The sequence below is a fragment of the Gekko japonicus genome, unplaced genomic scaffold (assembly GCF_001447785.1).
Source record: "Gekko japonicus isolate JY-2015 unplaced genomic scaffold, Gekko_japonicus_V1.1 scaffold1576, whole genome shotgun sequence".
NCBI classification, from domain to species: Eukaryota; Metazoa; Chordata; class Lepidosauria; order Squamata; family Gekkonidae; genus Gekko; species Gekko japonicus.
Window position 1 is genome coordinate 133,046 of NW_015176497.1, and position 16,294 is coordinate 149,339.

The 16,294-nt window shown below is 42.8% G+C and overlaps 1 protein-coding gene across 3 annotated transcripts in view; it reads right to left on the reverse strand.

Moving 5' to 3' along the window:
* Positions 1–9,620, reverse strand: part of ZDHHC14 (zinc finger, DHHC-type containing 14) — a 104,401-nt gene extending 94,781 nt beyond the window's left edge. For all 3 annotated transcript variants that reach the window (XM_015427293.1, XM_015427292.1, XM_015427294.1), the window contains exon 1: positions 9,171–9,620. In XM_015427293.1, the coding sequence (XP_015282779.1) occupies positions 9,171–9,424 (254 nt within the window). In that variant the 5' untranslated portion in view covers positions 9,425–9,620. The remainder of the gene's footprint in view (positions 1–9,170) is intronic.
* Positions 9,621–16,294: the final 6,674 nt, after the last annotated feature.

The following is a 16,294-nucleotide window of genomic DNA, read 5'->3' on the forward strand; positions in this document are numbered from 1 at the left end:
GCCAGCCGGCTCCGGGGAGGCCCGGCTTCCTCCCCCCCCCGCCTGCCAGCCAGCCAGCCCGCCGGCTGGCTCCGAGGCGGCGGCGGCGGCGTTGCAGAGCGTCTCCTGCGCATGCGCAGGAGACGCTCTTGCACTTTCGGGGGGATTTAAACATCCCCCCGAAATTTTTTTTAACTTTTTGCATTTTTGTGCACACGTGGGGACTGGCCCACGTGTGCACAAACCTCCCCCTCCCCCCCACCTGCCCCCTCCGTGCTGATTTAGCGATCCGCACGGAGGGGGCAAGTTGGCTATTAGATATATAGATACCAAAATCCAAGAATCACCAAAATCGGAAAACCTTCAATCATGAGTTACACTGAAGTTATTTTATATTGAATTCTATTCTTTAAGTATAATAAGTCTAATACATATTATTAATTATTCAAAAACCTCTAGGAATCTTTCCAAAGCACCCACAGTGATGAGTGAAAAATACAAAGTAGAGGCACATGAGCTGATCTTAAAGCACTGCCTTACAAGCTCTCTTAAAGGAAAATTAGTGTAGCCCTCACCACAATAGACAGTTCATGCCCAAGAATGGAGCCATCACCAAAAAAACCTAGAGCCTGGGTTGTAACCTCCCTAAAAGAAGGGACAAATGCTGCTAATAAGAATGGAGCTCATGCATAGTCTCATATAGGAAAAGGCAGCCCTTCAGATACCTGGAGGAACTGAACGGCTAAACCCAAGACCTTGAACTGAGCTCAGTGTAACAGGTTAGCAACTAATGCAATTGGATCTAATATATATGCAATATTACTGAAACAATTTGTTTCATTCAACAAACAATCAGCTGTTGCATAATGTACTAAATTAAATGTTCAAATTATCGTCCGGGACAGCTCTACATATGCAAACTGCAGTAATCGGGCCTTGGGGATACAGTACAATGTATCAATGTGCTCATATTGGCCAAGCCTAAACAGGAATGCAGTTTATGAGCCAGATGTAACAGGAAAAAAATACTCTTAGCAACAACAACACGTTTTTTTACATCAGCAGTGCAAGATTTAAGAGTACTCTCAAACTTTTAACAGAATCTGTTAAAGATAATCCCTTTCAGACCTGGTAATGCATTCCCTTCCAGAACATCAGTCTTACCTGCCAGCATTGCCTCTTTGTCCAGATTCAGTTTCAGTCCATTCCCTTTTAGCCACTCGACCACGGCATCCAAGCACCAGCATATACAAAAGACAACTACTTCAGGAAACTTAAAGAAACATTCAGCTGGGTATCTTTAGCATACTGATGACAAACAACTCCAAAGTCATAGTCTCATCAACTGGTCTCACACAGATACTAAGAAACTCAGGGGGAAAGATGGAATGCTGGAGCAACCTACAGGTCAACTCACAAGGTGTTGACTTCACAGCTCCCATTACCACTCTTCAAAGTTCATTCATATAGAAGGGACAGAAAAACCCTACTTGGAGTTTCAGGTGACTCAGCAAAATGAAATGGGTCAAATGCTGCAGGAAGATCCCATGGGACCAGCAGTGAAGCATTTCCCATATCCAACCGGAAGTGAGATGGTTCATTCTCCCATTCCTCTTGCCACTAGAAATTGCTTTGAAATGGAAAATTATAAGCCTTACTGCGGAATCCTGATATGTGGCAGTGTAGGATAAGGCACTGATGGAGAAGTGATTTTTGTTTCACAATACATGAGTTTCCCAAAGTCTGATAAAATAATTGAAAAACATTTAACATTTTTGTTCTATATTAATGAAAGTCCTGGTATCGTTAGTCTTCCTCCAAAGGTGAATTCTTTTTGGACAATATACTGTTTTACATGTTGACAGTAGCTATATGCTTAGTAGTGTGTGTGTGTGTGTGTGTGTGTGTAAAGGGCCATCAAGTTGCAGCCAACTCATGGTGACCCCAAAGGTTTTTCAATGCAAGAGAGATTTAGAGGTGGTGCTTCGTTTGTGATCTGTTTGTTGGAAAATTCGGAAATAAAGAATACATTAAAAAAGAGAGGTTGTTTTCCATTGCCTTCCTCTGTATAGCAACCCTGGAATTCCTTAGTCTCCCATCCAAATATTAACCAGGGTTTAGCTTCCGAGCTCTGAGGATTGGGCTAGCCTAGGCCATGCAGGTTGGAGCATTTTGTATTTATGGTTCAGCAATACTTCTAATATTCTTGATTACTGGTTTGTATATATGTTTTTTCTCTATGAGAAACAGTCTTAATTATTCAGTGTTTATATCTTTTAGTTAGAAAACCCCTCATAAAAATAGTATCAGCTGGTAGGAGTAACAGGAGTAACAGGAGAGAGAGCTCTTGTTTTCCATCTCTGCATGTGCCCATATATATACACACATACCTCATTTAAAAGGAGGTACCCTATTCTCTTCAATAAGGGATTCTGAGAAAAAAACAGGGGAGGAAGGGTCTGCTGAAGAAAGGAGGAATCTGTGAAAGTTGCCAACTTTTAGACTGAATTCAAAACAATACAGGCAGTTATCATTTTTTTCTTTTGGGGGGGATTAGGAGGAAGCATATATATTCTGTTTCAATATCTCTTTGCACTCGCACGCTAAATGTGATTTAGTGATTCCCACCCACCCCCAACAGATATTTTAGTTCTACTGTTTTAGTTATTGGCTATTGAAAAATCATTTGACATATGTACACAGTAAATTAGCATGGCATACTTTTTAGTTTTGTTCACCAAAACTAAGTCACATAAACAAGCTAAATCAGGCTGTTGTACAGCACATGTTTTGCATGCTAAAGGCTCCAGGTTCAAACGTTGAAATCTCCAGTTAAAAGATCCTAGGCAGCTGATGTCAGAGGAAACCTTTTTCTGCCTGAAAGTATGAAGAGCCGCTTCCAGTCAGGGGAGGTGATACTAAGTTTGATGTATCAATTGCCAGCTTGGTAAATGGAAGTGTTATGTTTTAATAGATTTAAATTTTGCTGAACATTTTCTGATTCAGAATTTTCTGGAAAATCAATGTCATCATTACAAGTGTCCCCAGAAAGCTTCTGCTGTTTTCCCTTTCCAGCTTAGCCATATGGCCTAGCTTCTCCTACTCACTGTGGGTTGGTATTTGTAAGCATTAAAGATGAATGTAGATGTTAAGAAGAAACATGAAGCAAATGCTATGCTGCTGCAGGGAAGGGGACTTTATGAGATCTGGCATGGTGGTTTCTAAAGCAGAAGAAAGGAATCTTGAACCCTTCCAGAGGTCAGTTTTTGAAATTAGCACATTTTTTCTGCTTTATATTATTGTGTAATGCTTTAAATACTGGATGACTATATGGCCAGTATTGGACTGACAAACTGAACCAGGGTTTCTTATTTTGTAACTATTCAAATACCAACTGCAAGAAGACTAGAGAACAGGTTTATCAGAAGGGATGAAGAAGTATTAATTCCTAGCTGGAGGCTGCTAGAAATTAATATATGATTCCTTATCTCTGCAGCTCTTCCATCCATTCCTCTCTTCATCCTTCATTTCCTTAGTAAACTCCCCCTCCCAGGTTTCAGCCTCCATTTCCTATGCTCCTTGTTAGGGTTGCCAGCCTCCAGGCGGGGCTTGGAGATCTCCTGGAACTACAACTGATCTCCAAACTACAGAGATCACTTCTCCCAGAGAAAAGAGCTGCTTTTATACTCCCATCCCCAAATTCCACCCTTCCCAGGCTCCACTCCCATATCTCAGGAATTTCCCAACCCAGAATTGGCAACCCTACTTGTTACTTTGCAATCTCCTGATCCCTGAATTCCTGGGCTTCTACCTGCAAGCCCTACAGCTGCCTGCATCATCTGAATAGGTCAGCCAATGGGGGGGATTTGCTGAAAAAAGGGAGTCTCACCCGATGTTTTAGCGATGTCACGTCCCCAATGTGACTTCCAACGTGACTTAGAAGTGATGTAGGCATGTTGGGGATGTCAGAGTGACGCTCTGGTTTTTTGGGGAAAACTCTATGGTAGAAGCTAATTCTATCATAGAGTTTTTGCCCAAAAACAAGAGTGTTGCCCTGACATCCCTGACATGCCTACATCACATTGGAAGATGTAGAGGACATCACTGAAACACTGGGTGAGACTCCCTGCTCCCGGTAAGCCCACTCCTCATCCACTGCCAGCTGCCTGGAGGGACCTGGCAACCCTGGCCAATGGCAAGGACAGAACTAATATCTTGCTCTATTTCTCTAGGTGGCACTCACTCAGTAGCTTGGGAGCCCTATGTGGCTCTTTGACAAGCTACCTGTCACAATCTGGACCAGAAATGGCATAGGGTGTGCTGTCAGAGTGTGGAGAGAGAAAGGCAAGAGCACCAACTTGAGAAACATAGTAAAGGTCTGGTCCAAGGTTATGCACAGAGTTAGGAGTCTATTTACTGTGAGGGCTAGAAAACTTCTTAATGGTACTTTCTTGTGGGTCACTCCCATTTACAAGGAGTTTATTGCTTTCTTTTCAGCAGTCTGTCACACTACATTCCAACAGTTTCCATATCTGCTTTTTACAACTTGTCACAAGCCACTGCACCCATGAACATATTCTCAGAGGTGCTTCAAGCATCACAGATATATAGGGAAAGGCAGTGTTACACAGCTGTATAGTCGTCTTTTTTTTAAGTAGGAGAGACTTCTGTATTGGAAAGGATATAATTCAGGGTACTTAACACTGGTACACTTGCACATATAATAGTCTATATCAGTGTTAAATGATGTATGCACCATGAAAAAAGCAACATATACTGTACTTTTGTATTTGTTACCAAAAGGATTCTCAACTATAGCAAAAAGCATACTGAGCAAAAATACAGCAGATCGTAGTCTTAACTAATTTGTGAAACTGAAATCTAAATGGATTACTTCTATTGTATTATGTTCTCCAACAGAAAGCAAACTCTTTGGCACATAAAGGTTATCTGAAAGAACAGCTATTTATTATTTCCATATGCACAGCCCTTTCATTATCCAAGAAAGAAAGAGCTCTGCTAAATAAATCCATTTACGTTGCCATCCTAAGCAGGGTTCCTCCCTTCTAAAGCCACTGGAGTTTATGGGTTTAGAAGAGCGTACTGCCACATAGGATACCACTGTAATTGCACCTCACATGAAAACTGCACACTGGAATACTGTATGAGTGCAAAAAAAACAAATACTAAAAATAATAAAGCAGAATGGCAATAAAAGCATCTTCAGCTGAAGGCTAAATAAAAGCATCTTCAGCCAAACCCAAGTTCCATGTGTCACAGGACTCCCTGTACCACCAATACTAATACTTAACTTCTACTTTCCACTGATGGAATAATGTAGTCTTCTGACAACACACCTTTTAAAGTTGACAAATATTTACACATCTGTATCACTCATTATGTTTTTAACATGTCAACACAAACGTCCTGTTACAACCACATATGCCAAAGAACTGCGTTTGGCAGTGGCTCCCTGTTACATGAAAATAAGGTAGAAAAAATGGTTCGGTGACCATCTAATGTGCAAAGCAGTCCCTAATGCTCACTCCCCTTTGCTACCCTGGTTCATTTACAGCTTATCACATTTCTCCAATGAGCTTTTCTCTCAGTTTCTGCAAAACAGAAAAAAAATTGTCCACACATTGTTTAGACGACCACTTACTTAGAGAAGGAAAAAAGACTAATTCTGCCAATAGTTGAATCTGTTCAACTTCTAGTTAGCACATGTATAAAGAGACTAAAGGACGCTTTTTTATGATGTGATGGACAGATTTATCTAGGTGTAGTTTCACAATTTTTTTCAGAGTCCTCCTTCCAAAGCAGCCATTTTCTCCAGGGGAACTGATCTCTGTCATCTGGAGATCAATTGTAATTAGGGTTCCCAAGCACTTACCGCGATCCGGCGGGGGAAACATGCTCCCCGGCCGAACCATTCCTTCTTGTAACACAGCATGCAGTTGCCAGGAAGTGATGCTGGGTGACGCTCTGGCAATGGGGCTGAAAACTCGATGGTACCATCGAGTTTCGAGCCCCATTGCCAGAGCGTCACCCAGCGTCACTTCCTGGCGACGGCATGGTGCAGCGTGTCTGTTGTCCCCGCAGGAATGATCCTGCGAAGACGTTTGTGTCCCCCGCCGAATCACGGTAAGTATTTGGGAAGCCTGATTGTAATAGTAGAAGATCTCCAGGCCCCACCTGGAAGTTGACAACCTTACTGCTGGGGCTACAATTTAAAGAACAAGTCTGGTGTGAGAAGAGGAAGGCAATTTAACTTTTAAGGTTATCATCATTGCTTCGTCCTCAAGCTGGTACCACAGAACAGGTAAAACGAAACTTGGAAGTAGTGGTTTATAAATGGGGAAAAAGATAAGGGAAAAGGTCCCTTTCCCCCTATACTGTTTTTCTCTTTTAAATCACAGCTCCAGCAGCTACACTGTATAAATTACAGAACTACATGCAATGTGTAGTTTTGCCCTCAAGCTTACTATCAAAACTGTGCTGTTATGAAAAACTTGTCCAAAACAAGTGAATTTTTATTTTACTTAAAAACATTTGTACCATGCTTATCACCAAAAGGCCCAAGGCAACTAGCAAGAAGACATCAAATAACTGAATAATAAGAGATTAAATAATTACATAACGATCCAAGCAAAACTAGTCAAATATAAAAAATATAAATTCAGTCCGCAAACCCCACCAAAAACCAAATGGTTGTAACAAAACGGTATTCTCCCTCTTAGGAAAAGGACACAACCAACATCAGTGAACAGTAAAACAAAGCTAATTACTATCCATTTCAACAGGAAGCCTTGTGGGAAAAGCAGTACCTTGTAAGCCCTCCTGAACAACAAGGAGGATACAGTGTGTTGCTGAGCCCCAGGGCTGAACCAGATAAGATGCTGGGAGTTCTGTGATCCAAATTCCCATAAAAACAAAATCAAACAACAACTGTACTTTTCAGCCATGTGGGATTTTATTAGGACTGTGGCATGCAGAGTGGTGTTTCAGGCCTTCTGCTTCATGCCATTTCCTGACCAGAAACAACCCCAGGAGCCACCATTTGCCGCTCTGGGGGAACTTATAGCTACAAATACCGATACCCACAAGTTTGCCCCAATAGTGCAAACCGCAGCTTCCCCGGAGAAAATAACAGAGGGGAGAAGGCTTTAAAAAATCTTTCCATAATTCCAACGAGAACTAGGCCTCCACAAACCCCCAAAAAACACCAAAACCCTGGGAGCAGCAATCACAGAATCCCCTGCCTTGATCCTCAGATAGGCTATTGCCAGAGGAGGGGCCATACTATTTAAAAATGCCTGATTTCTAATGGAGACCAGGAGTGCAAAATGGGAGAAATTGATTAATTATCGTATGACATTGTGCGTAGAAGATCCGAAGATTGCCTGGCAGCCTTAAGTTCTAGTTCATTAGCGACATGCACTACTATGGGCTGAGCCAGACTTATTTTGGGGGCTGAGAGAGCTCTGAAAGAGCTGTCACTGACCCAAGGTCACCCAGCTGGCTTCATGTGGAGGACTGTGGAATTGAACCCAGTTCTCCAGATTAGAGTCCATTGCTCTTAACCACTACACCACACTGGCTCTCAAAAAGGGAGATAACAGAGACTAAAGAATTGGAAGATCTAAGGTGGCAAACACGTTCATGCTAGGAGAGATAGCCTTTCATATATGTGGGGCCCCAGATTGTGAAAGTCTTTAAGGATAGCTTCAAATTGAACCCAAAAGGAAGTAAGCAACCAATGTACTTTCAAAATTTCATACCAATAATAAATTGCATATATTTAAAGCAAACTGAAAAAGGAAATGCTAGAACTTTATGCATTTTACCTCAAAGAAGCCCCAAAGCTAACACTGTATACTTCATTTTAGGCAAAAATGTCTGAATGCAAAGCATTCACTTCCCCCACCCCCATCTACAGAACATTTCATGTCATTTTATGTCTACTAGCTGGATATCAAAACATCTATTGTCCTACCAGTCATGATTATAATGGTATTTCTCCCACGTAAGTCCAATTTGTTTCTATAAAATATATCTAGCAGCTGTACACTAGAAAACCCACTTCTATATTTCACTACATCATAGTTATGTATTTAAACTACTGCAAAGCAATATGTATAATAACCCAGTAAGTTAGCCTTAGGCCTGCCAGCCTTTAGTGAACATAACATGCACAGGTATCAGAGGAAAGAAGTGCATGAGGTATGAAGGCAAAGTGTGCCCTGTCATTTTTTAAATGTTGTTACTCACTTGTTGGCCCATTACAAAATATCCAACATACATTATCTTATCCCTCCTTAGTCACTTGCTTTTTTAAAAAATATTACATATGCAGTTACAACTATAAACACACCAATATCAGGGGGTGAGGGAGGAGAAGATAACTTGAGACAGGTCAAAGTAGTCAAGGCTGTTCAAGGTCAAAAACAACTTTCTTCATTCCTCCAAAAAAAGAAGCAACTAAGCTGCCTTATGTTGGTGGATTTACAAAAAAACCAAAACAAGTTTATAAAATGAAAGTTGGAACAATACAATAGGTAGGTAAATAAATATTGTGAAACATTGCTCCAGGCTGAACACTGAAAGGTATTTAACACCTTAATGCAAATAAATCTAGAGTATTGAACAGTGACAGATCAGGGGACCAGACACAAAATGCACAGTCCCATACATATGCCCAGTATCATACAAATCACAGTGGATACTCAAGGCATGAACCGAACAAGACAAAACGTAATTTGTTTCTTACATATGAACTCGTTCTTTAATAACCCACTCAGGCACTGGGTACTGACATATTCTTTTCTAAAAGTTATTTATCCCAACAGAAAACTTTCAAAACTCTTTGAAAAAAGGAATATCGCCAAACTGTGCTTGAAAGGGATGTCCAATGTTAATTCCTGAGGAATCAAAAGTGGAATATCCAGTCTTTCCATTTACAAGTAGCCATCATTGGGCACATTAGTATACTTTATCTTATGCTTATGTACTTGAAACAAAAAGTAGATTATTCAACCTCAAGTTTTCCAACATAATACAAACATAATTGTATCAATCATGCTAAAGTATCACACTTACAGAAACCTATACAGCCAATATCCACAGAGAAAGCAGTGCAATAGAAGCCTGCTTCATGGGAAGGGAACAGAAAAACTTAAAATGCCACTTACTCAAAGGCAAAGAAGAGTCCACTGGTAACCAAGATGAGAAGAAGTGTCAGGTAGAAGACTCCAGTCTGACGAGCCATCATGATCCTTCCATTGCAAAAAAACTTGTTTCTCCCAGGGAAGACCTCCCATTTTCTCCTAGAAGCTGTTTTCTTTTTCTTATGGGGAGACTCCATGGGAGAAGAGGAGCTGTGAGTGCTGATCTGACTGTATTCACAGTCTTTCATGGGCCCTCCACCACCACCGCCGGGAGTCATCAAGGGAGAATGAGGAAGGGGAACAGTCCCCCAAACTAATCCTTTTCAAGAGAAAGTTTCCCAGAAGCCACTACTAGTAATTTTAGTTTTAAAAGTTTGTCACAGCTTTGTATAATACCCAGTTAACTGCTGAGAGACTAAAGCTGTCATTTCAGAACTAGTAAGCACACAGTCTTTCCCTTCTTTACAACAAAATTAAAACAGTTCAAAATAATCCTTTAGAACTGCATAATCATATAACAAAAGGAACTAGAAAAGTTAAAATATAAATCAGAAGTTCCTATCCAGTCATAAAACTTTAAAAGAATTTTAAAACATTGTGCCTTTTGCTTAAATTGCTCAGTGTGTTCTTCACATCCCCATCTTTAAGGAGATCTTGATTCAGCATGGGAGGCAGGCAACTCTGTAGCTCAGTAGCTTCTTTTCACAAAGGTTTGTTGAAATGCATATGATTCTACAAAAATAAAAAATCCTATTAATTCTTTCAAACACATCAATCCTGATCCAGGACCAGCTGCTGAGAAACAATCCATAACATTCGACTTCTTCCAGGGATCTCTTCCTAAACTCTGCACCTCACTATGCGTCCTCTGTTATTTTTCTTCTTGTTGCTTTGAATTACAAGGGGAATTACTACTTCCCTCAAGCTTTCCTAAGCATGAACGAGGCTGTTCTATATTACAGTCAAGCCCCATTTCCTGGGGAGGAAGAATTAGACAGGGCATGAGAAGCCAGCCTTCATCTTTATTTGACAGCAGAAATACCCTGCTTATCGTATTCACACACACACCCCTTTCTTTAGGAGTCAGCTGCAAGGTACAGAGGCGAGGTGGTTGCTCCTCAGTCACAAGCCACACTCTATTTTCCAGATCCCGGCTCGCTGCCTCTTCTTTCTATGGCTCTTCCTTCAGTCCTGTAAAAGAAGCCGTCTCAGGGCTTCACCTCTCCATTCCAGCTCGGAAGCAGAAGTTATTCACGCGGATGCCGGCGGCACCGAAGGCCCGTCCCCAAGTCCGCAGCCATCCCCACCACCTTCCAAACTGTCGGTGGCCCCAAAGCCAGACCACAACGACCCTCCGTCTGAGCGCCCCCTGCCGTCGACCGCCTTTAAACACCGACACAGGCGCGCGGCGTTCCCCGTCCCCTTTATCTAGGCTTATCCCCAGCAGCCAGCCTCAGCCCAAGCAGAAGCCGCCACTTCTTCCTTCGCATCTCCAAGGAGGGAGACCACACCGCGAAGCACAACACCAAAGCGCCCCCCCAGAAACAACGACGGGGCGGCGGCGGCCTCTTCTAACGGTTGTCAGCGCGCCCCCGTTCAAAAGCCGGGGAAGGCGGCTCTGAGGAAGGGAAGGCAGGCGCGGTTATAAAAGAGGCACCCTCGCAAGTAGGAGCGCTCTTCCTCCCGGGTTTCTCCCTCGTCGCCAAAGCGGTCACTTCTGGAGGAAGGCGAAGAGGCGACTTCTTGTCCAACCGTCCCCGGGAGCCGCTCGGAAGGCAGCTCAGAGTCGCCCAGAGCAGCGACCTCCCCCCCCTCCGGGGGACCTGCCTTTCGGTTTCATTGTCAGGCGTTGGAAGGCAACAGCGGTTTACTCTGCCCCTCAGCGCCTGCTTCACGGAGCTCCAGTCGCCAAGCGGAGGAGAGGCAAGACGGCTGTCAGAGCCTCCCCCCCCCCCCTTTTTTGCCCCCCCACACCCTCCCACAGACAAAGCTGTCAGCCTTTGTTCATTTTAATTCCATCTTTCTGCCTCGTTCTCTCTCTGGAAGCACACCACGGCAGCAGAGAAGGAGGTCGTGTCGGTATCCGGTGGCGTACACGTCCCAGGCTCCTGCCCTCAGCAACCGGCGGCAGTGTCTCCTGCCATCCCCAGGCGGCGGCAACGGGAACCTCTGCTGCTTTCCTTCCTCCCGGCCAGCAGTCTCCGGTCGCAGAAAGCGAGATGCGCCCCCGCCTCACCACCAATGTTAGTTTACCTCACACTGAGGACTCAAGCTCCCTCTTCCCCACCCCTTGGCCACGTCCGTCTCTCCCTTCTCCTCCCATTCCACCGAGTGACCTTCTGGGAAATGTAGTCCGTTCTGTTCTTCCGCGTGCACCCACCATAGATCATAAAGAATATGCGTGTAGCCGATAGGAGGGCAAATGAAGTTAGCATGAGGGAAAGGAGCAGAACTACAAGTCCCAGAGTGCAACAGATGTCTTTTCCCCTTTCATTTTTCTTGGTGAAGCATATCCTCAGAGAGATGGTTTATGAAGGGGTGTGAGCGAGAGTGGGGGACGGGCGCAGCAGGAAGAACAGAAGGAGCATGTATTTATCTGTTACATATTTCAGTTATGATTACTATTACTCCTGTCAATACTTCTAAGTAGGTGTGAAGGTGTTTGTAACATATAGAAGAACTATACTTCGGAGTATTCCACCCTTGTGGAACGCCCTGGTTGAAGAGGTCGGGAAGGATCCCAAACTTCTGGCATTTCACAAACTTTGTAAAACAGATTTGTTCAGAAGGATATTTTTATAAAGGTGTTAGGGCTATATTACTAAGGAATGTTTCAGATGGTTCAAGGAAGGGAATGGGTCTGTGGATTTTACTACTATATGGTATGTGTTATTCTGTGCTATATGCATTATGTTGTTTTCAGTGCATTGTATTTCTACTTATGTAATACAATTTACTGCTTATGTAAAATGTCACACATAGGCCCCGGTCACAGGGGCCAGATAACACTGGGGGGGGGGGAGACGTGGCTGTTTGCCCCGGAGTAAAATAAAGTGTGGTAGCCTGATCACATGGTCCCCTGAGTCTCCGCGCTTAGACTGGTAGTTGGCAATCACAGGGCGATGCTGGAGCGTGGCAAAGAAGTGGTGTGGCAAGCGTTTTGCGTTTGTGCGCATGCGCAGTTTCACGGAGCAGCACTGCTTTCAGTTACGTGTTTGTGGGCATGCGCTTAAGAAAAGCATTCGGTTTGCGATAGGATGTGGACAGGCACCGGATGCTATGGGATACTAGCGCTCCCGCAATCAGCCACCCGCCCCTGCCCTGCATTTTGTGGATACTACTAGTGCACTTTCCGCGGTACTTTTTTACTGCGCATCTTCGGCGGGATGCCACGGGTTGGCCACGGGTGCGCTACGCTTCCCAGATGTTGCGGTGTGATCGCACCCTGAAAATCCGCCTGTCATTCGTGCCTTTAGTGCAGCAAATCCTCCGTGTGACCGGGGCCATAATTACTTCTCCTTTGTTCAGATTTTTGCAGTCCCAGTCCTATCTGATTGCTGATGTCTCATCCTGTTGATTGCAGTGACTGACACTGTGTAATCTGCTTTGAGTCTCAGTGAGAGGCGGACTATAAATAACATAGATAAATGGACTTGTAGAATTTCAGATCAAAGTCTACAAGAACTTGCACTTACACTCCTGATTTTCTGGTCACAAGGGTTCAGCTGCCTCCCCCCAAGGCCTCTAGAATTTAAATATCCCCACACATTACAGAGTATGCACATTGGGTCTAGCTTCCAGAAGGACACAGCTTCAGCCTCCTTCCCCCCCCCCCCATACCATTTTTCTTGGTGAGAAACAATGATAGGGTGCTATTTGGCCTGTTGGTGAAACCCATGAGTGTACATGCAGAGTTCCCCAAGTGGCCAAAAGGTGCATCCCTGAGACTACTGTATGCTGAAGTCCCTTCTCTACACAAACCACAGCTGCAATCCAAATTAGGATGGGGACTGAGGAAAACCAGCAAATCATATGTCTCCGTTACACAGGATCCAGAATGGGAACCTCAGAACCAATCTCTGTTCTCCATAATGTGTACATCTGAGAAATGGGTGTGTCTTCTTTGTAGCACATAAGTAGTGCTCAGGCTGCCATTTCACATACTGTGTCCACTGAGGAATGTTTTTGAACTTTTGATAACTTATTGTAGGACACTTAGTTTTTCAAATCTATATGTAATCAAAAGAACAAGCACCTCTGTGGCTCTTGAATCCCTGGAGGATAAACTCTTGCAGAATAAAATAAGGCAATACACATTAAGCAGAGAAAAGCCTTCAGGTGGTATTGATGTATAAGGCTTTGGCAGTGATATTTAGTTGGTATTTTTATACTTTATTTGAGAATGGAGCTTCAAGGTAGGTTACAATAATTTAAAGCATAAAGCACAATACATTATGGTAGTCCAAAAGTAAATAAATAAATAAACTCCATTCACAATTTTAAGGAGACTCATAAAACAACCAGAGCAATTGATATTTGCAAGAACCTTTCAAAGGAGGTTATCTTCACCAGATAATAAAAGTTAGACAAAGAGGAGGATATACACACTTCTTGTGGGATAGAACTCCATAACTGAGGTGCTGCTAGCAAGAAGGCCCTGTCTCTCCTACCTACCATGCTTCAGCTGGTGAGGGCAAAGAAGAAGGGCTTCCAACTGTGATCTCAGTGTCTGAGTCATACAGGTCTATATGAGGAGTAATAGATGAGATATTATGGTATCAGGCTCTTTAGGGCTTTGAAGATACTTCAGTTATTTAATTTAGAAAGCCTCTATGTCACTTTCCCAACCTATGAATGCCCAGAGTTGCTCAAAATACAGTAATGATACAACATTAAATTAAAAAATACAATCTGAACTCTTTCAAAGGTCTTCACATTTCCCCCCCTAGAAGACTTTGAATTGATTGAACAAAACATGAGGAATATACCCCTGACAAGGTGGCCACACCTTGTTACATGTTTACTGAAGAAGGGGCATTATTGCCACAAAAAAGGGTGCAAGTCACTGGCTGTGAAGGGTTTTCTTTTCCAGGACATGATCTCCCAAATCAGTTCATTGTTACACCTCCTTGAGGCTGTTTACATTCTTTAAAAAGAACTGGCACCAGGGCCTCTAATATATGCTTTTGCACATAATGTATAGTTAGTTAACAAAACCTTTACTCAGAGCCTACACATGTAATTCATCTGTCCTGGCTTCAACAGGACATGGTTCTGAGAAAGTCAGACTATAAAGGAAATAAACAAACAATATACCACTTTCAAATAACCTGACTCAACATAGGCCTATCGTCATGCCATTAACCTGTACGTCGTCTACGATATGCCTGCGTCTATGCATGTATACTTCAAGTAAGATCCAATGATTGAATGGAACTGGGAAAGCTCACACCAGTCTGTTTAACATGAGAGGAAATGCAGTACACTGGAGAAACAGGCCAGCCTCTATGCAAAAGAATAAATAGATACAAACTGTGACTGATTTAGAGGACACTGTTCTCTATTTAAAAAACAAATAAACAGGTAGGATCCAACATGAGATTGCTGAACTGGAATTCATTCTCAATGACAAACGGGCTTAACAGGGACCTTGGATACCTAACTCCCTATAGGTGCTCTTACATACCCCATATTAACGTTATTAATATGTTCCACTATCTCATTTCATCCTGTGTTACATTTTATGTTCATTCTACTCCACTGTTCTTGAATGGAAATGTCTCACACCAACTGCTGGTGAATGAATTTCTCTTTTGATCAGCTCTTGTTCTACATCAGTCTCTCATTGTAACATTCTTCCCCACCTTCTTCTGAGCATTTGACCAAGCCTGATGAACATACACTTCTTTGAATCTCAGGAATTGTGCCCTGGCTCACAAAAGCTCATGCTGAAATATATTTTGTGCTATCAGACTCCTACACAGAAAAGGTTACAGTAATCAAGTTAAATGGAAATTGACTTTTTTGTGTGCAAAATGTCTGTTTAGGCATAAACCATATGCAACAAAACTTCTGTAATATAATATTCCCAATATTCCCAAATCTGTGAGTGGTGCATGCACACACACAAACCCACATATAATCAATCAATTAATTAAAAAAAATAAAAAATAGAAAAATAGAAAGTTGCTATTTCTCCTAAGGGTCCCCCCCCACACACACACTGCTAAATACAAGCAATCTTTCAGGCTCAGATTGTATGACTGCCAGCACTACCACTTTCCCATCTTTCTTTTAGCATGCCTTAGAGAGCAGGAAGAGCAAATGTTGATGTGTCGCCTCTAACACAAATATGGCTACCACAGCACATAGCAGCAACAGGACATGTCCAACAGATCAGAGAATCTTGTTCTAGCATATGACAGAGGAGGCCACACAGGAGCTTCATGTCTTTCATATGAGTACTTTAAGTGAATCAGACACCTCTAGAGTACATGTGGAAGAGAGAGAAGTCTTGTGTGTGTTATGAAAAGTTAAAGCATAAAGAAACAGTAATTTCGTTCAGAACTTGTGTCTTAAATAAAAGTAGATTTATTTGATGTTCACACACTCTTCCCTCTTATTGACAGGGATCAGGGCATGTCACTTTGTAACAATATTTTCCTTAGGCCATATATGGTTACTGTTTCTTTATGCTTTAACTTTTCATAACACACACAAGACTTCTCTCTCTCAGACCTTAAAACGAACAAACTGCTTAACTCTTTTACTACACAGAACCCAATCTTTCCCTCACAGGGACCTCAGGACAACTCTCATATTAACTGCTTTTATACAGCACTCTCTGCTGACTGACTAACTGTTTTTCTCAACTGTCATCCCTAACAGACACACCAGATAGACATTCCAATCATCCACACAGCATCCATTCCAAAAACCCTCCCCCTCTCTGTCACTCACCAATCATACCACTTGCCTGCTTCCAGCACCCTAGAAAATCACAGCCATGCAAACTAAACTTTTAAAGACACACACACAAATAAACATGAAATCGCCACAGTGGTTCTATCCCTTTAGGAATTGGTGGCGGACTTCCGGTCAATGGCGGCGCACCCGCGGACCTATTTCCCGGACCTCCTGGGATAGGT